The sequence below is a fragment of the Calliopsis andreniformis genome, chromosome 3 (genome assembly GCF_051401765.1).
Source record: "Calliopsis andreniformis isolate RMS-2024a chromosome 3, iyCalAndr_principal, whole genome shotgun sequence".
Taxonomy (NCBI): domain Eukaryota; kingdom Metazoa; phylum Arthropoda; class Insecta; order Hymenoptera; family Andrenidae; genus Calliopsis; species Calliopsis andreniformis.
In genome coordinates this window covers 19,247,290-19,273,704 of record NC_135064.1, presented here as the reverse complement: position 1 = coordinate 19,273,704, position 26,415 = coordinate 19,247,290, and the positions used below count along the sequence as shown (strand labels likewise).

Below are 26,415 nucleotides of genomic sequence, written 5' to 3'. Positions count from 1 at the left end.
AAAGAGTTATGGTAATACATAAACTGACAATTGCGCAAATTTGAACTTTTATTGCAAACTCTGTTATCGGACAAGTTATTAAGGGTATTATCAATGTAGGTAAATAATTTATTTTCTGAAGCCTTTGTCATCAGTTTATCGCAGTGTGAGCCTGGTTTTCAGGTTTACTCAAGTGGTTACGAGCAATCAATGAACAGACGCATATGACGTGACACAGTCTTATCATAACCAGACCACTCTGAAACTGGTTTCTACGATTATAACTGGATTTATGAATGGTTATTTATTCCTTTCGCGAGACATATGCGTTAATTACACTTGCACTATTTTCTTAAAGTACATGTATCCCCATATGGCAGGTTTACAGTCTCGACTAAAAAATTCTACACTCATTCTACGTGGACTTGTAATAAATTCAGTAATAAAATACATTGCCCTCTGTTCACGTTCACCGTGAAAGCGCCGTGAAAATATGGTTAGACTTGTTTGATAGTAGTCGAGGAGGGTTGCTGCTCCACTTACCTCAAGGGGTAGTAACGTAGATACATACAAATTAATATCTCAAAAGCGTCTGACCCTACTTACAAACTAAATCGATCATTCATCACGAATAGAATCTTCTCAGACACCGAGACTCTCGTTCCATTTCAAGTTCCCGAATCGACAGTCTTCTAAAGTCTTCTTCCAAAGTGTTAACACGTCCCACAAGGTCCCAAAGGCCCGACGATAAATATTCGACGAAGTGGTCGAAGGAATAACGTGTCGCTAATCACGACTAACCGAAATATTATCTCGCCTCCATGCATTATCCACCCTAAATATGAAATTCGTTAGGATCGATCCTTAGTCGAGCGTCGGAGGGATGGCTCGGAAACGGGGAACGACTTGACCTTGGCTGGATTCACGCGTAGCTGAGCTAACGCAAAATCGAAACGCGTTACTTCCACAGGCGTGGATCTCCTAAAGCTGGGTTCACATCGTGACTCTGCAGCTTACAGGATCCACAAGTACCTATCAAAGTAATAGAAGTCGACTGAAAGCAACCCCCGTGACCTTTCCGCGCTCTGCCATTTTCCGCAGTCCCTGTCGCGCGCTGCGAAAGCCCTGTGAAATTGCAGAGTCCACGATTAGGTCGCGAGCAAGAAAAACCTCACGAAGGATTATAAACGATCGTCCTTTTTCCTCGAGCAGAAGACACTCGGTCTTACCCTCGTTGCGCAGTTCGAGGATGCTGAACCAGTCATAGCCAGAGCGAACCAGTCGATGATCTGTTTCCCGAATCGTCGAGCACACTTGACCTTCACGGATGATTTCGCCTTGTTTGATCTAATTCGCGCGTAAGTAGCGAAGCAGTCGGCTGGTTACTGTGCTAACGATTGCGTCAAAGATTTCACGGCACGCTTTCGCGAGGTAATAGCATACTTTCGGGTCAAAGTACCTTCGTAAGTGGTGCTTCGACGTGAACATACCTCTCCCTCCCTCTCCCTCTCTCTCCCTCTCTCTCTCTCTCTCTCTCTCTTTCCCTTTCACTCTCTTCAGGGCCTCTGTGAAGTGAATTTTCCGGTACGGAAAATTACTTCTCAGTTTGTTCACGGGGGTATTTCGTGTGAAACGAGCTTGTTTCTTAGCCAGGGAGTGAGGAGAGGACCTAAACGCGCGCACCACTGACAGGGGTTGATGCAGTTATTCCTATCCCCTATCTCGAAGCGGGGAGGGGGCGTAGGGACCCGCGACAGAAGAAGAGAGGGTGAGTCACCCCCTGCGTTCCGTACTTTGGAGTGCATAGCACCCACAACCGATCCACGCGCGACTAGATACCGTTCTGTGCAAAGGGGGATACGGGGAATTATACTTTAATATGTCTTTCAACCTCTGCGACAGTCTCGCGGCAGTAATGTTAGACGAACTGTGTCTATTTTCATGATTGTTGTTCGCTTTCTATGTATGATAAATTTGTGGAATCAGAAGTTGATTTCTGTTGTTGGCCAATAGTTTGGAACCACTTGTCTATTTATATTAAAGTTATGTAGGTGTGAGTTAACATTGTTAACAATTGCATAGATATAATAATTCACGAATAGGAGGAAATTCCAAGTCTCTAAGCGACAGTGTAAGAATATATGTTTGCATCTGTGAGCAATTTTGAGGTGAGGCTAATCTTATTTCTGGTATATTGAGGATGAGAGAGAGATAGTGTACTAAGTACAGTTGGTGACACAGTTAGGGTGATGAACTGCTGTTTTAATAGATTCAATATATTCAGCATTAGAAAGTCTGTTTTGGTTTCGATGATGTACAGAGACCCTTATAAAAGTACCTACAAATTTCGAGAATGCTGAAAAATGAAATGTGTATCGAAGCAGAGAAACGATGCACAAAGCTTCTCATAAGAGATCAAAACAGTGAAACGACGAAACAATTCCAAGTAATCCAATAATCCCACAGATGCTAATAGTCTTAACTTAACCTCCCCATATGATCACTTAATTCCAAATCGCTCTACGTCCATCTTATACCACATCGAACTAAAAAAAAAAACCAAAACCTTATTCCAAAAATCTATATTCAGAAACCCCAGAAATCTTAATACCAGAAACTGCACACTATAAACAAACCATCAGAAACAAAGAGTAGTTCTCTCGAGCCTTTATACTTCTGCAAAAGGTTTCCAAAGTATTGTTTATTCCATCTGACTGCATGATTCTCTAATTACTCGGCGCATCCAGAGTGGCAGAAATTCCGGCTCGCGTCGGTAGGGCCGAAGGTCAGAGGCAAGCAGGAGAAGAGGAGGAGGCCGCGTGGTGGAAAAGAATTTTCGGAGCGGGGCACCGTACCGCGCAAGCAGTCGGTCTCCATCTGGCGCGAACTTATCGCACGCACCCTTTTTCCGTCCGCTAGGGGTTGCGGCGCATGCGCGGCGACAGTGCAACACGCGCCCTCCGATGAGCCTTCCGCACGGTTGAGCATTTCCACCATTCAGAATCGATGATGTCACGAAGCGGAGCCAGCATCCCCACGCGGCGCGTCGGCGAGCGGTGGTGGTGGCAGCCGTGCCCTCCGCCCATTGGTCCGACGTACGTCGAGGTACCAACACGAATCGCGGGGTCGCAAGCACGACCCAACGAGAGTCCGCAAGTCGGTGCGTGCCAGTCCGTGCGTGTGCTTTACCTAATAATATTTCCACGGCCAGCAGTGCTGCCCGCCAGTGCCCCGGCTCTTCTCTCTCTCGTCTCACGATTTTAGCCCCCTGTTTCTCGCTCGCCCCCCTAAGCTCGCCCCGTTTCGCGCTCTCCTCGCCGCGCTAACCCCCGATCGGGCATCTATTCTCTCCCTCTACGCCGTTCTCTCTGCCTCCGTCTCTCTCTCTCGCACCAGCGCTCTGTTCCTCTACCTCCGGCCACTCTCGAGGGCCAAGAAAGCGAGGAGAATCACGCTGCAGAGCAGCACGTGTGCTGCGCTCGTGCGGATCGTACAAGCCACCCCCGGCGCGCATTCGATCCCGTCTGAAGACGCGCCACCGAGAGAACGGTTGCACCCGAGCCCGATAGCGATATTGTTTTCGTCCCATCGGTTTCATTCGGTTCGACACGGTTTCGTTGGATTCAGTGGGACGAGGTAGCTACTCTGATGAGACTCTTCGACGGTTGTTGAAGACTGAAGGAGAGATACGCGTGAAACGGGAGTTGGAGACTTTGTCGTTGACTGTTGTTGATTGTTTGACGGGGTTTGTTGGTCCTCCCTGAGTATCGTGGCGACGCGGTTCGTGGACGGAGTTCAGTGTCTGGAGGACGCGAGTGACTGCACCGAGTGACTCTCGTTGGTACGTTTGAGTCGTGAAAACTGTGAGGAAAAGTACGCGGTGTGACGGTACCACGTTGTCCACGGATTCGTCGTGGTGTCGTCCAAGGAAGGTTGGAGGAGCGGCGGCCGACGGCAGCTTTTGGTATGTAATCACGTGGTCAACTTGATTATTGATACTACGCTGACCTGGGCGCACTAAATGGGAGAGTCTGTTCGTCTTTTGAGATAAATATTTAACAAAAACAGTGATATGCTGTGTAAGTTTTTGGGGACAGTTGTAACTTTGTTCTGTCACTGCTCACTGCGACTTTGATTGGATGACATCTCTTTGGCCTCAAATGAAGGAATTAATAATTGTGAATCTTAGGTCAATTTTTGTTTCTTGTACCTTTGTGTATCTGGGGAAAAATATTAGGTAATGTTTCTTTAATGTTACAGTAAGCAATAACAATTTAAAAGCACAGTTTTTGATCTATGGCAGTGTTATGTGGGATTGAGGGAAAATTTAATTTATTTATAAGATGAATTTTAATTAGTAGAATACTCTCATCAGTTTTCACGTGGAATACTTTTAATATTTTAAGTTTGCATAGGTCTAGCGATGTATGAGGTTATACTGACATTTTCAAATAAATTAATTTCGAGTTTTTTAAATACGTATGATGGTGAAAAACAAATAAACTAGAGATCCTGAAAAAAGTGTTACTATAAATATTGTGATATTTAATTAAGTACTAATTAAGTAGTATTTTCAATTCTTAAATTAGATTACCCTTTTGCATCTTTCTTATTCAAATCTTCTTATTCTAATTAATATTCTAATTTCTTATTCTAATCTCAAACAAAATCAGACCACTTTTCTGATTACTCAAATCTCTAAAGTAGGACTGTTGTCTTACCCTTTACCTCACACAGACCTAGATTAATTTAAAGCAAAAGGGAAAGCTAATTACTGTGACTACAATTACAAGCATATACGTAGATAAATACATCCCTTTCAATTAAATCTCACCCTTAAAAGAATAACCCACAAAGGTACAACACAAAGTCGACACCGTAACAACCCCACAAATCACCTGAAACACAAGCCATAGAATGAATCAACTCCAAACAGCGTCCTTTCCAGCGTTCGCGACGCAATTGCTCCCGCAACGTGTATCTCATTGTCATAACTCGAAAGGGTTAAACAGTCATCACCTGAATACACCGCAGCCGCGACATGCTCAATATTTGCCGACGATCAAACGTTCATCCCCTATTTACGAAGACGAAATGGAGTGAAAGGTAGAACGAGGTCGTTGTCGACGACACAAACGCAGTTAGACTCCTCTTGAAAAAGGGGGGTACACGTCGGTTATCCAGTCGCGACGCGTAATCGGTTTTCAGAAATTAACCTCGCCGACGTTAAACACGCATCGACGTGTCCCGAAAGGAAGCGAAAGCACCCCCAGGTCGGTTGTCTTGCCGTTTAATAGTCAGTATCAGCGGCGCGCGGGTGCACGGTGTGCGAGGACGCAGATTGCACACACGGTGGCGCGTATAATGCAGCTTAAGGCACAATACACCCTCTATGCTCGCGCTATATCAGAGATGAATGTGATTGAACGGTACGTTGAGCTTCACTGTCTCTGTTTCGCAGTTTCTCCCCGCGTGCACGCGACGATGCGCGTCTCCCTTGCCGACTCCACCACCCTCGCGCTCTCTGTCTCTGTTCGTCGCTGCTTTCTATCTGCTCCTCCCTCTATCTACCGTTTCACTCGCCCGTGTATAGTATTATGGTGTAATTAGGCAATAGACTACATGACTCGTCGTGTAAAATCCGTGAAGCGAATTGAGTCCCGTATCCGCTGCCGGAGTGAATGCCAGCCGTACAAGTGTGGACACCCCGCGGTGACATTCGACGTGAGCATTGTGAGCGTACCTTTCCTCGTCGAGAGGGTTCGCCCTTACACGGGGGTTTTCTAGAGTAGTTTTCGGTTTCGCTGCTTAAAAACTGTTTTATGCGACGGGCCACTCCGTTAGGTTGGTTTTGACGTGTTCGTTGAGGAATCGCGCTGGGGTGGTTTGCTGCGAGTGGCGTAGGTAAAGTGGATCCTAGGGGTGGAAATAGAAATAGTAAAAATAAATAGGAAATGTATGTGGTGTATATAATTTACATGTATTCATTTTCGTTTTGGAGAGGAATGTTTGAGCATGTTTGCGAGAAAATTAGAATTATATTTATGTACTACTGAAATAAGCCGCTGATGTTATTGTTACTCTTAGCTTATATTTGCTATAAGAACGGAAATGGTAATCGTCCGCCAAGAACTCTGAAATTACATTAACGTAAATCGTTTCACACGCCTTGAAAGGCTTCCATAAGATCTATAGTCATGCAACAGTCAGTTGACTATACACGTTATTAACGCGTCGCTAAGCACCCTTAGAGTAGTACCAATCACACGTACGAAGATACTTACGTAAAGACACATATTGCGAAATATGTCCTTGATAAATATTCTCGACAAACGCTTGCATTTGCATAAAATACAATCACGTAATCCTGCGCGGAACAATCGAATTGCAGCAACCAAACGGCCATTTTCTCCATTTCTGTTCTTCATAATGAGTTCTATCAGCCTCTAACCCTTGCACCTATAATTCACACGACAGTAGAAGTAGAGAGAAAGAGAGAGAAATATTTTCTTCCTTGCAAACAGTCCGATGTAATCGATAACGAATATTTAGTCGCGCCCAGCTGACGTTCGATTCAAGGGTAATATAATTAAACGAACGACAGTGGATATTCAAAGGTAATGAAGTACTTTTCTTATCAGGCGAAATAAATGCCACGTTTATATTATCCCCTGACGAAATTATTAATTAATGCGTGTAAGCGAAATAGAATGGCGGCGGAAGTCACTGCGTACGGCAGCGCGAGCGAGCAGTTAATTCCTGCGGGTTTTGGTCGTGTATTACGGGGGGTGGATTTAGAGTGCGATGCCAGCCGTGGCAGTGGTGGTGGTGGCGGTGCCATTAACAGTGTTTCGCCGGAAATGTAAAGCATAATGCGCCGGTAGCTGGTGGATATGGAACCTATTACCATCCGCGTGTATAATACCAACCTCTCCCGCTGTTTCACGTTGTTACCGCGCGTTAAAGAACACGAAGGGCTGTAGAACGTGGTACAAATTACCGTACTGGTGAAACTTGGCCGAGAAACTTTATCCCAAGCCCGTTCATCAGTCACACTTTGTTCCTTGTATCGCGATGGAGCCGCCCCGCTGACGACGTCACTCTGTTCGCAGTGACTTTGAAACATTTGAGAATCTTTAGAGTACGAAACTATGCGGAGAATATATTTCATACTTTGCTTCATCAATTTCTTTTAGGATATTATAGGACTAAGGTTCATTTAAATAAGATAGAACGCGCATAGCGTGTTTTTACGAAATATTGATAAATACTGGATTAAAATTTGGCGTGGACAGTGCTTCGTCGAGCAGACGAAGGCAGAGGCGAGTTGGAATTTACTAAATCGACAGCTTGGCGTCTTGTAAACACAAGCCAGGGAGATCTTGTTTGCGCTCAGTCGCGCATAATCCGAGGTAATCCTCTTGTTCAATATGCGAGTGCGATGTACTTTTCTCCCTTTGCGCGATACTTTATCCTTTTGCGCGTTATTCTTCTCGCTTCCCCTGCATTTCCCTGTTTTGGTGTGACTATAAGCCGCATATGTTTCGTAATTCCTCTTTTCAAAAAAAGGAAACGCAAACTGCAGCATGAGAGAGTTAACGTTTTCCTTCAATTCTATTTTTTAAAACATCAGTCATGACTTCAAAAGAAATTCAAAATTTGTGATCTATGCTTAGAAGTATAATTATAAAATCGATAGCTGTGTGTAGGTATAAAAATGTTAAAAAAATTAAGTTAAAAGAGGTAGGATTGTTAAATCTTGCTATTATCGTTTTACTCAAAATGAACTCAAACTTGATGAACTTTCTATAAATGCTTCTTAAATTTGATACAGTCCAAGTGAAGACTATGCTCCCAAACATTTTGAGATAGATCAATGTCGAATGAAAGCCTTGCAGACATTTGCATCCCCAATGCATTATAGGATAATATTCAGCAGCTGTTGAATTTTTCCTCCCACGAAAATCTCTTTTCGCCAAACATTGACTATAGAACGAGTTTCGAGCATCGTCGCCCGCGCTTGTCCTCGTATTTATCTTGTCGAAGAGGACCCGTGCCACGACTCTCATTCACGATAACCGGTGTTAAATCATCAATTCATCTCGTATTCTTTATGATCGTTTTGAATAAACCGTTGTGCCGACGATTTCTGGTCGCGTTTCGTTCCGCGTTCTGCGAGCTCAATTCTCGTCACCCCATTGAGACAACTCCCTCTGTCAGGCGTGCTCTGACACGCGGACAAAAAGCAACGATTTCAGGTTTTATTACGTCCTAATTAGTTCATTACTGTCGCGTTTCCACTCTTTGCGCGGGAGATTCTTCTCTTATATTTGTAAAAGCACATACCCACGTTCGATCGTCGAACGTGAAACACAATCCCTTTCTGTACCCAAATCTTTGCACAGGAGTTGCACTTCAAGTTATAGAATGATTATTTGCATATTTGATCAAGTATCTCGTAAATAGCTTATTGAAGAAGTTGAGACTTGTTTCGTGACAAAAACTCAGCTTACCAAATATTTAACAAATTTCTCGTGTATTGTCGGTAGACGATTCATTGCATAATAATTATTGTTATATAGTTGAATATAGCACGTGGTGATTGTAAGAATACTTTCCAGCTTCGCAAAAGACGAGACAGAATCGTGTAACTGTCGCAAACTTAATTAACCATTCGCCATCTGTTTTCCACGTTCGTTGAAACTCCGAGCAGATCGAAGGGCGCAAGAACGATCCATGCACGATCTCCAGCGTCCTTTGTGACTCGTTAAGAGAGCCATGCACCTCTCGTTGTATCAGTTTGTCCGCTAATTATTACACCCGCCACCGTCACTCGACCCTTATCGTATCGCGAGCGATGCACGTTTCTCTTTTTCGCTTTTTATTCCGGCAGGCTGACAGTTTTAGTGGGCGTTACACGTGTAAGTAGTTTATATCGCGTCGCGGAGTGCGAGACTCGGTAATTACGACACTCGAGGCCTGTGAACGTCGCGGCTTGTACAAAACGAGACCACCACACCCTGTGTGTGTATCTAAGCTTTTAAAAGGGATTTCGCGTCCGCAGAGAAACGCGTATTGTGCCCCTTAAGCTCCTCTTGTAGAAGAAGCGATGCCGATTCTTTTGCTCAACAAGTCGTGCCCCTTTCCAGACCCCTGAGTCTCGTCGCGATGGAGCCAATTAGAACGGAGGGACACCTTTTCAATGTTGTCAGGGGAATATCGTTGCCAGTGGTAATTACGATGCTCCTTGTCATTGAGTCGGATGAAAGTATATTAATTAGGCGTAGTCGGTGGTATAGTCTGGTTTAAACTGATACAGGAGGAAAACACGAGCTTCTACGTTCTTTGGTCTTTTAATTCCGACGCACCTCGGTGTTTCGTTCAGTGCTTCGTTGCAGTTGTAATCTTGTTGGGGAATTGTGAGAAGGCTGAGTTGAGGGATATTTGTGCTGGTAATTGTGAAAGTAGTTTAAGTCAAAATTTAAAAAGAAATTAAAGTTGTCACTTATATTGTAATTTAAGTCTATACAATATCGAATATGTCGTGAAAACTTTTTTAGATTTTTTACTTAAACTACTTTCATAATTATCAGCACATTCATGAATTCTAAGTAGAGTTATATATTCAATTTGGTTATTAATATGTGAGTTTAATAATTTTAGAATTATTTTCTCAACAGAATTCGAAGAAAAATTTTCGTGCTTTTTTTATTAGGATTTCTGTAGCAGTTCTGTTTTTTATAAAATCATTTTCTGTAGGACATAATTTTACAATACTGTAACTTACGTTATGGCAGCTTCGTCAGAGACAGAAATTTATGTTTCCATTTGCGTCGAGACAGTTGAGCAACATTTGCGTATCAATACGCAGTTGATCTTAATTTACACAGGTGCGGTTGCCAGCCGAATACATTTTTGAAAACGACCTTAATCTCAAAAAGTGTACAAGGTTGAGCAACAGTTTGAAAAAGTCGATTTATCTGCTCGTAGTTGATATCATTCGAACGAAGTCTTTCAGATTCAATAGATTACAAAATTCAGTATTACAAGTTCAATAACTTATTTGTAGATGTCCATTAACTTAAATAGCGTTTGTATAAAAATACAAGTGCATTGTTTAAAGCACATGTTCTACAGTTTGAGTATTTCCTACTTACCGAAACGCATAATGTTATTAAAACTTATATATTATATAATATATATTACATATTATATATCACAATACCTTTGGCTTGTCAATATTATAAAAGGACGCTATAATTAAAACCAAAAATTGATGAAGTCAACAGTAATAATAACTATAAAAATGGCGAATCTTAAAAGAAAATTTGATTGTTTCAGTGACCGGAAGTGCCCAAAGGCCCGAAGATTCTGCCTTCGCAGCAGCTGGGCGCTGCGGTCGCTCCATGGCCGGGCGCCACCGGCCTCCTAGCCTCTGTCACCGCTGACGACATGGCACACAAAGGTAAATTGTCATACTTTTAGATCTTAATGTTAAAGCACAAAAGATTCTACACAGGACGTAACAGATAACGTGATACGTGTACTCTAACCCCGATAATTCGTTGCGCAAATGACCAAGTAGAATTAGCAATTCATAGCAAGACCTCGTGAAGTGAGTCGTCGGTCCTCAATTGGACTAATGTTAATATTATGATGAAATCAACGTAATAATGTAATGATTTAATGACTGTACGCTAAACAGTATTTTAGTTTTATTATTCGACATATTTTCATCTTCATAAAAAAGGTAGTATGGTCTATAAGAATAATTAGTTTTCAATTTTGAGCTTAGTTTTTATCAAAAAATACTTCTATGTATATCACGTTTTCTGGTATATCTTATATGGGGTATGTTAATAAATTTTAGACAGTAGGTATACATGTATATGAAGTGTGTCACATGAAATGTAATAATGTGCTGCCCCTACAATTGCTAAATATTACAAAAACATTTCTACTACAGTCTTTTGGGACTTTCCAAAAGATTAGGGCATTTCGTTGATACAACATAGGATTCAAAGGGTACCTGTACTGTGGTACAATCTTAATTATTCTTGAATATAATTCCACACATTGACATATTCTCCTTTCCAACAATTTTCACCTAACATTCTAACGTGCACAATAGAAGAATAGAATCTCAATTAGGACTAAAGTCGAAACTGGAGGTACCCTTCAGTTCCCCATTTTCTAAATTCTAAATCATAACTCCAAAGTTACTCGCAATCCCATTATATTCCCATCATTAGGACATCGAGTAATCGAAACCCTGAATAACAGAAAGAGTAAACGATCAGGATCCACCTAATCGATGTTCTACTAATCTCCTGCATTATTTGCTATTCCGTGAACATAAGACACTCGAAGCAAGACCCGCGGAGCTCGTGGGCGAAGCGAAGGCAGCACGCGGTTCTCGATGGGGATACCCGAATCGAAACGTCCGAGAATCAAGTGGGAGACGTTCAGTTGATGGCTAAGGCGTTTAACCCCATTAGTCCTGAATGGAACTTCACTCGTTCTCTCTTTCTCCTTGCCTTTCCGCGTTTCCGTCGCTCTCCCGCGCGCTGTGTCGTTCGCTTTGCCGCTTGCTCGAGCTCTCTTAACACGAGGGTCCAAAGAGGATGAACAGACGACGTCTCAAGGCTTTCTAAAGCCCGGCAGCTCCTGCCTGAAACTGGCTGCTCACTTCACGTATTGATTTCCATTCTCTTACGCCTTCCGACGCTCGCCCTTTTCCGCGGCTTCTCTCGGCTCTCGCGCGAAATCATCCCCCCTTCGGTAATCACGGACCGAGGATGACGAGAATCTGTCACCGCTTCTCTGTGATTAATCTCGGGGTAAACGTAATGGCCACGCGGTGTCTCGATACCTTTCACGCATCACAACTCTGATTTATAGTTTGCTACAATTTATTTTTTATCCTCGTGAAATCGAGATGCATTTTGTTTTACCTTTGCAGCTTTGAAATTTTAATGAGTGTCCTTAGAATCTGACCTTATTACTTTTAATCCTGAATTATCGTTTATTATCTAGGAAAATAGTATTTAGAGTACTTCTTTGTCCCCTGAGACTCAATAAATTTAAACTAGCAGCAAAAATAGAAAAAAATTAATTTTCAAATTTACAATATTATATGTAGTAGGTGCCTATTCTAAGTATTCTAAGTGGAGTAATTTGGATGTCCCATACTCGAAATAGAAAATTATCTTGTTGCCTATTTTCATCTTACTTTCGTTCGAGCAATTGCTACTCCGCCTAGTAGGTACCTGCTTCTGTTACAAGGTTAATCTCGTTCACAAAGAAAGGAAATAAATGAATACAGCCAGCGAAGTGTAACCAACGAGGGAGTAGGATTCATTCTTGGAGGTAGATGACCTTGGCCAGATAATGTTTCGGTCCGTTTCACGGTTTTCACGGGAGGAATCTCGAGGTGACGTGTTAAATGGTCGGTGGGAATTAAATCATCGAAGAATCTACAAGTGAGCGAGCGACCGAGAATCTGCGCGGTGCTCGAAAATCCACGAGTTATCTGACCGAGTGCGGCTCAGTGGGGTGTGTAGCGTTAAGTTGGCGTTAGCTCATCGAATCGCTCCGATGGAACGACGTCGGCCCCGATGCCAACAGACGAGGGTTTTGATCGATCGCACGTACAAATCGTGTTTCCGGTTCCTCCGCGTCACGAGGACAAATCAGCTTCTCTTTTTTTCTCGTCCTGCATTCGCGATCGTCGATATTCGACGCTAATCGAATCGTTCTCGATTTGGAATTCTTTACCTCTCATTTCGTTCATGATTCTTCCCTCGTTCGTCGCTGCTGCTCCCACCTCTGACGTGTTTCTAGGATCGACGATTAAAAATTTCGAAACTACTTGTTTCGTCTAATACAGTGAAGTACTCTGATTGCTGTTAAATTAGATTTTTATGTGACTCGCAGGGAAATTAGATTTTCAGCTGATTAATATTTCAGTTCCCAAAGGTAGAAAGCTTCGAGAGGAAAGAAGTTATGGTCATCATATTTGATGTAGTGAACAACTCTTTTTTAATCCTCGTACGACGAACGCAGGGTCACATTGACCCTAAATACAGTACCAAATGTCGAAAGTGTAATAAATTTATTTGTAAAAATTATACAAAGCATACATTTGTTTCATGTATGAAGTGTACAGAAAATTAAAGAAAAGTAAAATTTATAATATTCAAAAGCCGCGTTTCTGTATAATTCCAATAAGAATTCTATTGTAGGTCAAAACGACCCAGCATTCATCTCGCGTCTGTAGAAAACCATTTGCTTTCCAAGGGTTAATCTTGGAATTAGAGGATCACCATAGATATAGTAATTTTTTAAATGAACAAACTGAAATACTTGTTTTTTTTCTTTTAAAGCAACGAAGATTTTAGTAAGGAATTAAATATCAAAAATTGCATCATGCTATAGTACCTACATATAAGTTGCTTCATAAAAGGAGAATTTATTACTAATGTGAATATAGTCGCAGTGATATTCCTCTGGAGATATTACATTTAATAAAGTTTTTGGAACCATTCGTGTTCACGACCACTCGGTTACTCCGTTAAGGAACTCTGTGACTAACGGCCAAAGACTTGGTTGTAATTTCTAGGGGAGTTTCCAAAGTTTGACAAGTTCTCCTGTCCCTATGCTGTTCGCGAAACGAACACTCCATAAATTCTGTAATTAATTTGCTAATGGATTGCAGCCTTAAAGAATTCAGCGTCAAACTTCCTCACAAGAATTCTTTTATTTTCGATGTTCCTTGATTTCAGTTAAAACGAGAAACAGAAATAGTAGGTATACCTATTTTAATTACTGCTTTAGAAAACACAGAGTACTGCAATGTCACCTGCAATTGAAAAAAAGAAACAAATTATGCCTCATTTACTTCACATTTTACCTATTTCTTTCAATTACCAAATCTCTCCTCTCTAATTAACGCTGAATAATTTAAAGAATAACCTCCCTTAGAATACAACCAATATCTACAACAATGTCACATAATCACCATTCATCGTTACTCATATCGCCAATAGCACCTACTCATAATTCACACCTCACGCTTCCGTGAACCGCGAGAAATCACCCCCTTTCTTCCACGCTCGCCAATAGGGCGAGATTCAAGGAAGAATCCCCCGGAAGTTTGGGGAATCGTTCGACCTCCGGTTTCGCCGCGAACGCTCGGCTGTCAACGCGACGTCTCGTCGACGAATCAGCCTGCTGACACCCCCCCGCGAAGCTTCCCCGGCTCGTAAGGGATCGACGATGGTGGCAGTTAAAGGAGAATAGAAAAGGAGAACGAGACGTGAAATAAGAGTAAGAAAAGATCGCTTGGCGTTCCCCTCTTCTTTCTCTGTTCTCATCCTCCATCTCCCACTGCCGCCGCCGCTGTAACTGTGAATGGGAAACGAGTCGTGAAGGCGAAAAAAGAAGAGAGAGAAAGAGAGAGAGAGAGAGAGTGAGTGAGGAAGGGGGAGGGTTGGGGGTGGGTTCCTCGAAGCATTGATCGTTTCTGAATTCCGAATAGATGGTAACCTGGCGGAACGTTCCTTCGCTCGGCCTCGCTTCCCGTTGCTGAATACGTCCGCGTGTGTCGTGGGGAAAAAAGAAATACGGCGATGCCGCGTTTAGGGGTGAGGGGGTTGGAACAGGAGGTCGAGGATGCCTCTTTAAAAAATAAATGCCTGGTCGTCGAGCGTGAAGCAGATAGAACGTTTCTTTGATCCCCCAGTCGTGTTTCTTTGGCTACCCTCGAGAGATATGCTCTCATTCAATTAATTCGTAACTGCCCTCACATAAAAATCCCGACACCCTCTTTCCCTCCCTCTTCCGTTACACCGAGCGAAAGAGGTGGCGAAGGTGGCTAAGGAATTCCACCTTCAAAGCTCCTCCGTCCAATGAGACCTTCACAGGGGCATTTTCCTCTTCTGCTCTTTCTACCACCACCACCACTTTTTCTTCGCCTCCTTCCGCGTCGTTCTCTTCTTTTTTCCCCCCCCCCCCCTCCCTCCCCGCCCCTCTGTCCCGACATTCGCGGGACCAGTCGGTGAAGAGAGGAGGCGGCGTGTTTGTGCAGTAAACAGTTGCTGCCTTCGTTTCTTAGGCAAGGCGGAGGAGGTTGTTCTTTTGTCTTTCATCGTTTCGTTCTCCTTTCCGGCGTGCTCGCCCGGTAGAAATGTTCGCTTCGTTTGCCGCCTCGAACGCGTTCGACCGTCGTTACAATTAAGCGACAATTATAAGTGCTCTCGCCTCGCGTCAAGCGTCGTCCGTGTTCAGGGTGTCTGCCCTATTCGCGAGAATTAATGCACGGGGCGTCGCGACATTCTTCACGCGGGGAGGAACGTTGGGGGCAAATTTAAAAGTGAAAGAGTTGCTTTATTGGAGAAGGATCAAGAGAAGGATCATAGAAAAAAATGATTTATTACAAAAAAGTTTGTTTGGAAATGATGCTTAATTTGGGACTCGGTTAATGGTTAATAATGATTGTTTGCATAACTTGAGGGCAGAATTGGTCATATAATAAGGGGTAGAAGATAGTGTAAAACTATTCGTAGAATAGGTTAGAAAAGTCACTTTAAGTAATTCAGCGTATATACGAGTATTTATATATTCTACCTACACCACTAAACTATCTTCTCGATCAAGCAACAATTAAAAATATAGGATCCACTTTATCAAATTTAAAACACCCCTTATCCAGTCCTCTACCGTAATATACATCACATACGATGCACTGAACAGTATACTAATCAACCACAAAGAAACTAAGTCATCTAAAGAAGCGATTAATTACCCCTAAGAAAAGTCGCGAGCAAGGATATCAAAGGGAGCCTATCGAAGGTGGATCCCAGGACGAGAAGATCCTGGTCGAAACAGTTGGACAGAACTGTACGTCTTGCATCAAGTGTATTCGACTGTAAAATTCCCTCTTCAAACACAAACGGGTGGCTGGCACATTTCGGCGGGTGGCTTGGTCCACCCTGAAAAAGACGGGAGCGAGGCTGGTCTGGGGAGGGTAGTTCCAAGGAATTCGTAGTCCAATACAGAGGCACAACACGGCTGGGTAGAGGCACGGGGAGAAAATTCAGCGTGTACCCAGCACACGTACGAAATGGCTCGATAGATAGATAGCCGTAAAATCTACGGCTCTGCTTTCGTCCTGCGACTACCTTCTGAGACGCGGCGCGAAAGGGAGGGAGGAGAGGGTGAGGAGAGCAGCGGAAGCTCGTATGGCCCGAGTAACGCGCACTCAAGGGGTACTTCTTGGGACAGGAATAGCGGAAACGGGAATACGACGATGAAACATCCGATACTTCGGAATATAAAAGCGTATGAAAACGATTATGACTAACTAGCAGAGGTCCACTTATGGGACGAGTTGTGCTTGGGAAACGACGCATGAAATTATCATATGGTGCAGAAGGATACAAGGGTTCGGTTTCTACGTCTGTCTCATTTCACGTTTCTTCCCTATGATTTCTATAATGCTTCTGAATGCATATTCTTCTCGTTGAAATGATGAAATTAGTCTTCGAGAAGCTGTTTTTACTTTCTTCTTTCTAATACGTAACATATGATCTAACACTGTATTGCCTTCTTTTACGAGCTACTGTTTGAGGAATTTGATCTCGTTCCTCTTTGATGTAAACCTAGTTCTAAAGAGTGACTTACTTACGCTAACCAAAGTCAAATAGTTGAACGCTTGGAACGTTCGAATCTGTTTCACGGCAATGTTCTTATGTTTCGAGGGAGAAGAAGGTAGGAGAAAAACAAGGGAAATAAAAAATGGAAGGTAGAGTGCATTAGTGTGGAAGCTCATTAACGCGATGAAAGAAAAGAACGAGTGGCCCGACGACCCTCGCCATTGTCAGGACGTGAAGCTATTGCGATGGGAATTTCATGGATTCTCCACGGCCGTCGCGAATAATGTCCCGATCGTTTCACTGATTTAACGCAGCAAAGTGGACGGAGAGGCCGGAAGACGTAGTGCGATTGGGTGTTCCTTTTAATACCACCTTTGCACCGTACGAATGTCGCCTGCTCCTGAATTCTATACCGAATTATCAATTAAATCGCCACGGCGCTAAATAAGATCGAGTCAAGCGATAGTACAGTATAGTTTTTACTACTTACTAGTAGTGTAGTAGTAGTATTGCTAACTCTCTCGCGGGAAACACTGAAATTTGAGATCACTCTACAGGGTGAGTCACACAACTGTATTACCTAAATGGTGCCATCACAATTGCATGAAAAAAAATTTCAAACGAAAGTTACTTGGTATCAAAAGGACCATGCTAAAGAAGAGCCTGCTCTCAATATTAAACCACTTTCGTTAAGAACATTAATTAATACAATAAACAGTTTACAAGAAAATTCAAGTGATACAGTTACGTGACTCACCCTGTATACAGCATTATCTATGAGTTTCGTCTCAGAGAAACAAATGTGTACATTTGGTAGTGACTCATTAATTTTTCCTACACTAATAATATCTAAGTCACGATGTCAATATATATAATAAAAAATTCTTTAATTCGTGGATTGCATAGTTTCTTTCGACTTCTATAGGTTCTTCGAGGAATCTTGATTCATGCTTCCCTCGCGAACAGTTATTCTCTTGACATACCAACCATCATCCTAACTGCAGTTTCTGCAGCGAGGACAAAAAACGACGTGACGTAAATCGCGCCCTGACGGCAACGCGACGCGAGCAGGTGGTGGTGGTGGCGTCGAGAAAATAGCGACGGTGTGAAAAGCCGCCACCGACGTCGCCGTCGCTTTTGTACGCTGTAGATACGAGCTCGCGACAGCGCGAGCTTTAATCGACCAGAGTTTCCGAAGTATCCGACCGGCTAAACTCGCCCTCATCCTCTTTTTGTCGCCCTGTCGCTGCTAGGAACGATGCCTAGAAATATTCTGGCTCTGGCTCTAGAATCAACTCTATAAGATTCGTATTTTGCACTAGTTACAGAGTTACTTTAAAAGCTTGGACCCGCAGAGCTTATATTTTATTCGCTGTAGATAGATACTGTGCTCCACTGACGAGACGAACCACGAAACTAATAGATCTGTATTGTACCCAGGGCTCATCTTGTCAGCGAAGCACTATACATACTTACCTGTATTTGAAAGTTAAGTATTCAGATATTTTAATGACAAGAAGCTTAAGAATTGAGAAATGCATAATGTACATGTGAATGAAGCTAAAGAAGGAAGTTAGAAATTAAGTAGAAGTACCTGCTCTATAAGTAGGGAGTCTTAAATACGTTTTAAAGCTGATTTTAGAATTTTAAATGACACTGTGGGGGATTTTGTAAGGGAGGACTGTTGATGAGTCCAATTGTAGGTGTCCACGTGTCCACGCTTTTGGTGGATACAGAAGTGACCCCCAAATGCAAAAAGGGGACGCCTAGATAAAAAAACAGGAACAGAAAAAATACGATGGATACCGTACTGAATAAATATTTTGACAAACCGCTTCACAGGGGGAAATAGTTCTCTGTACCCATGGGTGTACTGACAACTGTCGGCCTAATTTTCCCCTAAACATTTCCGGAGATTACATCGGATTCTCATTGTACTTGCCCCGCGGCCGTCGGATTTGCTCTTTCAACGAAGACCCGTGTAGTTTTTCGATCAAGGAGGAGGGATATCTTTGACACACTATTGCTACACGTTAGAAAAACCAGGGATTTACTCTTAAACGATTTTATTACCCTAAGCTAAGGATATTACCATCAAGGGCGACAAAAGCTGAATTAAAAAGAAATTACCCTCTGTTCGATTACACTATGATTCTTTAAAAAACGCGCTCAGTACGCATGCAACTGACTCTTAAAATGTGTTGCAAGAAGCTGAATTCTATCGCAGAACTCCAAAAATCATCGAAAAGGAAAACTATTTTTACTGTCTGGGGATAATATTTGAAATTGTTAACTGAAGTGTTGCTCTCATCTGAAATTTTTCACGAGACTCGGCGTATTTAGAGCAGCTGAAGAGAATGTGCTTCGCAATTATTTGACATTCACGATATAACATGTTGCGAAATATTTTAGGGATAGTTGCACTACACGACCCTCGAACCCTATTCTGCTGGGACTAGGAAGATGATCGGCACTAGGGAAAAAAAAAATCCTCGCTCAGATGAACACTTATTGGGTTCTCCCGAAGCGTTTCCTCTTCTCTTTAAACGAACAGTTATATTCGTTCGCTCGTTCATGGTGAAGTGCATCGCGGTTCTCCACGTGAAGAAAGACGCTGAAGAGCAGCTCCCTCGCTTGTTCCTCCGAGAGCAAAATGGTTCAGCTCTGGCGTAGAACGAGGAAAAAATGCGTGCAGATCGTTAGTAAACGGGAGTTAACAGCGCGATAATGACGTCGTTCGGCGAGCTCACAGGATTTTCATCTGATTTTTGAAAGGTTCATTTGCGCGCGTACCCGTTATTCGCCTGTCTCGCGTCTTTTCTCCTTTCTTCGCCACGATTTCGCTCTCGTTCTCTCCTTCACCTCCTCCTCCTACGCCCTCTCATCTTTTTTTTGCCGTTTCCCGTTTCTCGTACTTAAACTCTCGTCGCTGTACACCGGTGAAAACATTTCTTCTGAAAAGGACCCTCGAAAGGTCCTCCACTTCGCGTTCACTGAGAGTTCAGGACCGTTCTTTCGCACAATAATAACGATTCCACCCGCACACCTGCGTCGCGGAGCCTCTTCAGCTCCTGACGACTCGACTAATCTTGTCGAATACGCCCTGACCCATATTCGCATTTTCATAACGAGGGCAAATAAGCTGCTTGGTGAGCGACCGCATGTCCTGTCCTGACCACCTAAGGGTTGACACCTTGTTGCTCTTAAAAGGATTTTCGTGTTTCTGCTGGCATTTGGGAGTGTCTTGGTTGGGGTGTGTTTACTTGCTAGGTAAAGGAGGTTTTTTTTCTGTACCATCAAGGTTATAATTGTTTGTTTGCTTCGGTAATTTTGTTTTTATTTTTTTCTTGGGTATAGTACTAGGGAAGGATAGGATCTGATGTAAATATTAGATTAGATGTGATCCTAAATTGCAATGCTGTGGTAGATCTTTTGGGTTCTGGCTCTGAGGTACAGAGTTATTTTTACTAGTATCTAACAGAATATAATATTTTCTATGAAAAGTAATTATTGAAAATGTTTATCTAGATAATAGTTGAACCCTATCCCGATACGGCGCCCATTGTGACCGTGGTCGAGTTCTCGGTCCAAAAAGTAGATGTAGATCGACAGTTCTGCCGTGCTATTCCCACAGCTGATCATTCCGATACGTGGACTAATTATGTCAAAACCCTCACGGACACGAATCCCATGGGAACAAACGGGGCGCAACCACAATACCAGCCAGTCGATGTCATTGTGCACCTTGTACGATTGTGCTTGTACGCCTCTGTTAAAGGGCCCCTTTCTCGGGTTTTATTGCCCCGCTGTCGTAGCTCTCGACCCTTATTTCTACATTTCTGTCGGGGCCCTTCTTGCATTTTTCGCTATAACTGATCAAAAAAGGGGGTCCTGCGCTATATACCATCGGAATATCCAGAACGTCCGTCGATCGCGATTGAGTTTTTCTCTTCGTCGATTCGCATGCAGACACGGTGGATTCGTGTGGATTACGCGGCGGGAACACATGTCGTTTTCCATTGTCGACGCGACTTAGTTGTTTCTTTATTTCTCTCCCTCTTCTTGGATCAATCAGTCCTTAGCTGCAAGAATTTTCAGTTTCTCGGTGAGGCTGGGACCTTTGAGGCACGTGTGTAAGAGATTAGAGACAACTTACAACAATATATAAGTGGTATGTAGCTCTGTGTAAGTTCCTTTTTTCCATAGATACTCATATAAACTTCATTACACTATTTCCATTATAATATTTCCAAAATTACAAAGAAGCTACTTGAAAGATGTAATAAGAAAAATTTAGTTCTTGTCCAGAATTTCCTAATTTATATACCTAGTTTATGTCTTAAACTATATATGAACACGTGCTTCAGCGTCACCTACAAAAACAGTGACAAGAACTCCATCCTCCAAAAGCTTTTCCACTACTTCCACATTTGATATTCACCATAAGGCCTCAAGAACACCCGAGGAACCAGCAACCACGTCTGATTTCACTCATCCACTATGTATACCGAAGATCCTCAGAGATCCCAAGATTACACCTAACAATGCCCTCCTCCAATTGTCATAATCCCGTTCCATAATCCGTGCACGATTTATTTCTACGCTTTTGTGGCGCGATTGCCCATTGAGATTCAAAGTAAGGAGACGGGGTCGGGTTTTCCCCCTTTCCTCCGCGAAGTTATCACCAGGTTCCCCGATTCTCGTCGATGTGAAGATAACGAAGGTAAAAGCGGGACTGGCCAGCGAAGGCAGCCCTGGCGGGGTAGAAAGACGCACAGGCCGCGGCACGAAGCCTGTGGAGACGGACCTTTTCCACGCAGTGAACCCGGAGAAGCGGCTCTGACATATTCGTTGGCGTGGAATAACGCGTTTACGAGCTCTTTGTCCAGCCTGCTTTTGGGCCACGACCGCCTCGTGCTACCGCCATGTGCCATCGTCGATCCTGATCCACTCCTCGACCTTCCACAGCCTCCAGGCACAGGTTCGCCGCCAGGTAATTGGATAATTCGACCCCGGAAGAAAGCATGCCCCGCTCCCAGGGAGCATCCGTGTACTTGCGGCCAAAGAGGGCGCGATTAAGCGAAAAATCGCTTCCGAAACCGACGTCGACTCGATTTCCTATTTACGTTTCCACGGGGTTCGTATTGTCTGGGTGGATACCCCATGGTGTCTGTGCGTTGGTGTGGCTCTACGTCATTAGCAATGGTTACTGAAACGTTTTCAGTCGCTTTGAATCTGTATGCGTGATGAAAAATTGGTATCACTTCGAAGATGGTTTGGAAATTAGAGTTTTTGAAAGTGTTGACAGTGTTAGAAGTTTTGAGAGGTTCAATAGATCTTGAGAAATGGGTAACGTTCAATTCAAAATCTTGGAAATATTTCTAATATGTAGCTTCGTCCAAGCACTACTATTAACATAAAGTGTTACAAAGACTTTGAAAAGTTTGAGGTTTGTTTTTCAGGACTTTCAAGAGTTCGACTTCGAATCATGTTCAAAGTAATTCGAGTCTTCATAGTATTTTTATAAGTGGGTACTTAATATTTGTCTATACCAAAGTAGTACTTATTCACGTAAAGAAAGAGTAGCTACTCAATCATGATAGCACTCGTACACCTCACAGAAACTCGAAAATAATCAACACTTGAAGTACCCAAGCAAAGGACGAAAACGAACAATGCTAAGCAAAGGCAGAGCAGAAAGGTCATGCCGCCAAGAAAATCACCTTGCAACGTACATCTCATTTGCAGTCTCGAAAATGGCCGTCGGGACACTCATGTTCACGGGATGACGCCCTTCAGAATTGTCGAAAGTCCCTCGGTCCCGAGCAAAAGGTGTACATCTGCCGAACACGGATCTTTCCCCTTCGCTACAAATAGGCGATCGGAGATGAATCGAGTTGTCAATGGACGGCCATTAATAACGCTAATAACTGTCGGCAGCACGTTTTCGGGAAAAAGGTCGAGTCGGGGAAAGGAGAAAAAAAGTCGGGGAAGAGGGGAGTCGTGGCTGAAGAGGAGCTACCGCGTTCTGGTCAAAGCACGCGGCAGATTGGCTACAAACAGCGACACAACAAATACTCGAGTCCTCATTGTGCTCGGTTCGCAAGGACAGTCGATGCTCGGGATGCTGAAGAGAGCGAGACGGGAGAGAAGGGGCGAAGACGGTAGAGAGCACAGGGAGGATTCTCATTTTGAAAACATGTCCGCAACAATGAGGCTATTATGATGATCGTAGCTGTCGTTATTCATGCTTGTTGCTTGTTCCGTCTTTATTCGAGCTTTTCCAACGCTCCTCGTTCCGCTGTCATCCTTACCTGCTGGACAGTCCTGTGCACCGCTGACCCTCGTCACTCTTCGTGGCTTTCGGTAGGTCCCACTCTCCTGGAGATATACTTTTCGCCGAGTGATTTCACCGACAAAATAGATGATGTCACTGACACTGAGGATTCTTTATGTTGCAGTTTTGTATAGTGGCTTGAAGTAGTCAGTCCTCTGATGTCAGCTTGTCAATGGTGTCTTGAGAGGCCTCTAATGTTCTGGCTCATTTTATAGATCACTTTACTACTGTGTTCTCGTTTCTTTGCTCTTTTGGTATATTTCTTTGGAAGAGGACGAATGAGGGATATTATGTATGAATTAGGTGAAAATGTTGCTATTGGTTTTTTTTTTAATTTAAGTGTTAGATTTTATTAGGGTTCTATATTAACTCAATTTGTGATTGTGTAAATTAATTTCTTGCATACGCTGAGGATTAGAAGTAGTAGGTGCCTGGAATATGGGTCAAGGATAGAATGTCGAACCCTTCAAAGTCCTCTGAAACTAGTGTCCATTTTCCACCCTCTGTTAGCCAGTGGAAATTGAAAGGAGGATATTACTATTCTTATGACTCTAGATTCTTCTTTGTTCCTGAATAAAGAATAGTGAGAAATGGTGATCTAGGGATATCTAAAGATATCAGCCTTTCTAGAGATTAAATAAGATAGAAAAGATCGAACTCAAGTATCCATTTGAGTTCTCCAATCAAGCCATAGAATCATATCCCAAATGTCTCAAAGACGTGTTTCACGAACGTCAACCATCTAAAAACCTGCTAAAGCATCAGCCAGATAGTACCTCTTCTGGAGTTGTCTACAGTCGTTCAAATATTTGAGCTGCATTTAAAGTGACCTCCAACCAGATAGATCGGTCGGTTGTCCTCTTTATCCTCTCCGACCGATTATCCTCGGCGGTGTAGAAACGTTCACCGCGAGGCACTCGAGGCCAAGTGGGCATCCCTTGACTCCTCCCTCGTCGAAGTTGAGGAGCTTGAAATGGTTCCAGGGGTGTCTTGTTCATTCATTCTCCGGAAACACTTCTGCGCGGAGCCGATTGAGATACCAACAAGCTTTCGCCACCGTGAGACGAGCCTCGACCTTAATCGTCCGTAACCGTTTGCCGTCTCTCGCCGCGGGATGCATTGTAGCAACTTTATGAGCTGTTTCCACGCTTGTTGCGAACTCTCCCGAGAAGTTCGCACGGATCGGAACAATGCTCGGCACAATGACGCAAAATGACCCGGGATAATGGACACAATATTGAAAGTTCCTCGTCAGAATCTGGTAATCGTCATTGTTCAATCTTATTTCCGTTTGGCAAATTCGATTATAATTTTCTATGGTTTCTCATTGTTGAAGTAATGCCCTGCAATGGTATTTTTGGATGTTTAAGTAGAGGGGAAATTACGGGAGGAAGAAAGTGATTGTTAATTATTGTAAGATGGTTTTTCTTGTGATGAATATGCATTTCTAACTTCAGCTGGAAATTTAGCAGATGAGAGTGTTATTAATTTGAGGCATTATCATTGGATTTAAAAGGGAAGCTTGGGTGTTCCTTATAATTGATTACATTACAGCGTTTTAACAAGGAAGCTGTCTAGCAGAAGAGCAATAAAAATAAAAGTAAAAACTGTAGGAAAAGGAGAAGAAGCTAAAGAAGTGGATGATGAATGTGCTGTCTCAGCCGTCGCGTCAGCGAGGCTCTGTTTCTCGTTTGTAAACGAGCTTCTCTTTTTCCCTTCGACATAGGCAGCACCACTCTCGATCCCGGAAGTGCTGCGTTATCGACAGGAAGAACAACCTTCTTCAAGATGCTTTGTTTATCCAGCCATTTATCTTTCGTTAAGGATTGAAGAAAATAATAGCAAGTAAATGCAAAACATAGCCATTATCATAGGACTCCTTTAGTTACTGGCAACTGTGATAAAAACAAAGGCTGTGAATAATTATTGATTAAAAAAAGTGAAGTAGAAAATGCAATTCGTCACGATGTTGGCAGACATCTTGCAAGCAAGGAGGATCTTTCACCAAGGAATTTTACAGAAATAGAATTGGGAAAAAAATATTTTTCAGTATATCATTGAAATTCAGGACTGGAATTCTCATTTGAAATGAAGACTTTCTTCATCAAATTCTACAGAACTTAATTATTTTCGAATACCTTTTAAGGTGTGTATGCAACAGTGTAATAACACGTTAAGCACTTAAAAATGGGCACGATAGGGGCAACGTGCGCTAATAAAGAAACAAATAAAAAGGAAAAGAGCAAAGGGAGCAAGTGTCACTTAGAACAGAAAGGGGCGAAGGAGCGAATTGTCGTGCCTCGAATGCCAGTCCTTAACGAGCGATAATAACTCTAGCAAATAGCGTGCATTTCCAGGGCGCTAGTTTCTACTCCTGTTACGTGTCCATTGTGAACACGGGCCGAGAGTATTATAGATGTCCACGTGTGCGTGTACGTGTCTGTTTATCTACAACTGAACGACATAATAGTCGTGAGTGTAGTTACAATAGGGGATATACCACCTTCGAGGCACCCAAAGCGTAACCCTGTATTAATACAGGCATGATGAAGGGGTGCGCTCGAGTGAGCATTCTGAGAGAGAATGTGTTTTGATATAGTAACGTTTTTATTAAATATCGGTAGGAGGGGTGTCACCAGCTCTAAACCTCTCGCTTATTGAGCCTTCATTAGCCTGACTCTGACCCCTTCTCTTCTGGCCCTTTCTTTCTAATATTTACCAAGGGAAGTCAAATGTATAGGTACTACTTTTTCTGAATGAAAGGTGAACGTTGCTTTTTCGCTTACAAAGCTGTTGGTAAATTTAAAGAATGCAAATTTGTCGTTTTGATGAATATGGAAATTAATATACCTAATAGTAAACCATCGTACTATCATAGTAGCATACCTACATAATACTAATACACATAATAGTGATTACTTAATTAAAAATATTGCCTTTTTTAAATAACTTAAATTTCATGGTAAATATAAAAAAAAGTATTGTGAAGGATCTTCTTTAATATTCAATTCATAAATTCCAATATCATGTAAACATGTTTATACCTTTACACAATTTTAAGCAGCAAGTCATGGTAGCATTCTTCCAACAACCCTAAGCAAGAGGAGCACTCATATTCTCGGGTACCTACCTATAGGACACGCAAGGAATCGTTCGCGATTCGAACGCTAGGCCCATTTTGGAAAGTCAATCGACCGTGAGCCCCCCATTTCGTCGATCGCGCAGCGCTCGTAAATCTCCCTCGTAACTCTCCGTATGTACCAGCCAAAGCGTCGAATTAGCCCCGTCTGGAAATTTTCGTCGGCTCGATCTCTGCAAAGTATGTCCCCCGTAGCAAAAAATCTCGCCGCCACCCTAGGTACCTTTTCCATTCTCCTGCTCCTCAAGCGTCGCTAACAAACCAAATGAACCGACAAAATTAACTTCTGTCTCACGAATTCGGAA

The 26,415-nt window shown here is 42.9% G+C and overlaps 1 protein-coding gene across 3 annotated transcripts in view; it reads left to right on the top strand.

Annotated features, from left to right (window-relative positions):
• Positions 1-3,609: 3,609 nt before the first annotated feature.
• LOC143177562 (paired box protein Pax-6) overlaps positions 3,610-26,415 on the top strand; it is a 79,256-nt gene continuing 56,450 nt past the window's right edge. For 2 of the 3 annotated variants that reach the window (XM_076375558.1, XM_076375557.1), the window contains exons 1-2: positions 3,610-3,943; positions 10,321-10,444. In XM_076375558.1, coding sequence (XP_076231673.1) covers positions 10,432-10,444 — 13 coding nt within the window. In that variant the 5' untranslated portion in view covers positions 3,610-3,943; positions 10,321-10,431. The remainder of the gene's footprint in view (positions 3,944-10,320; positions 10,445-26,415) is intronic. The other variant, XM_076375560.1, reaches the window with a different exon arrangement.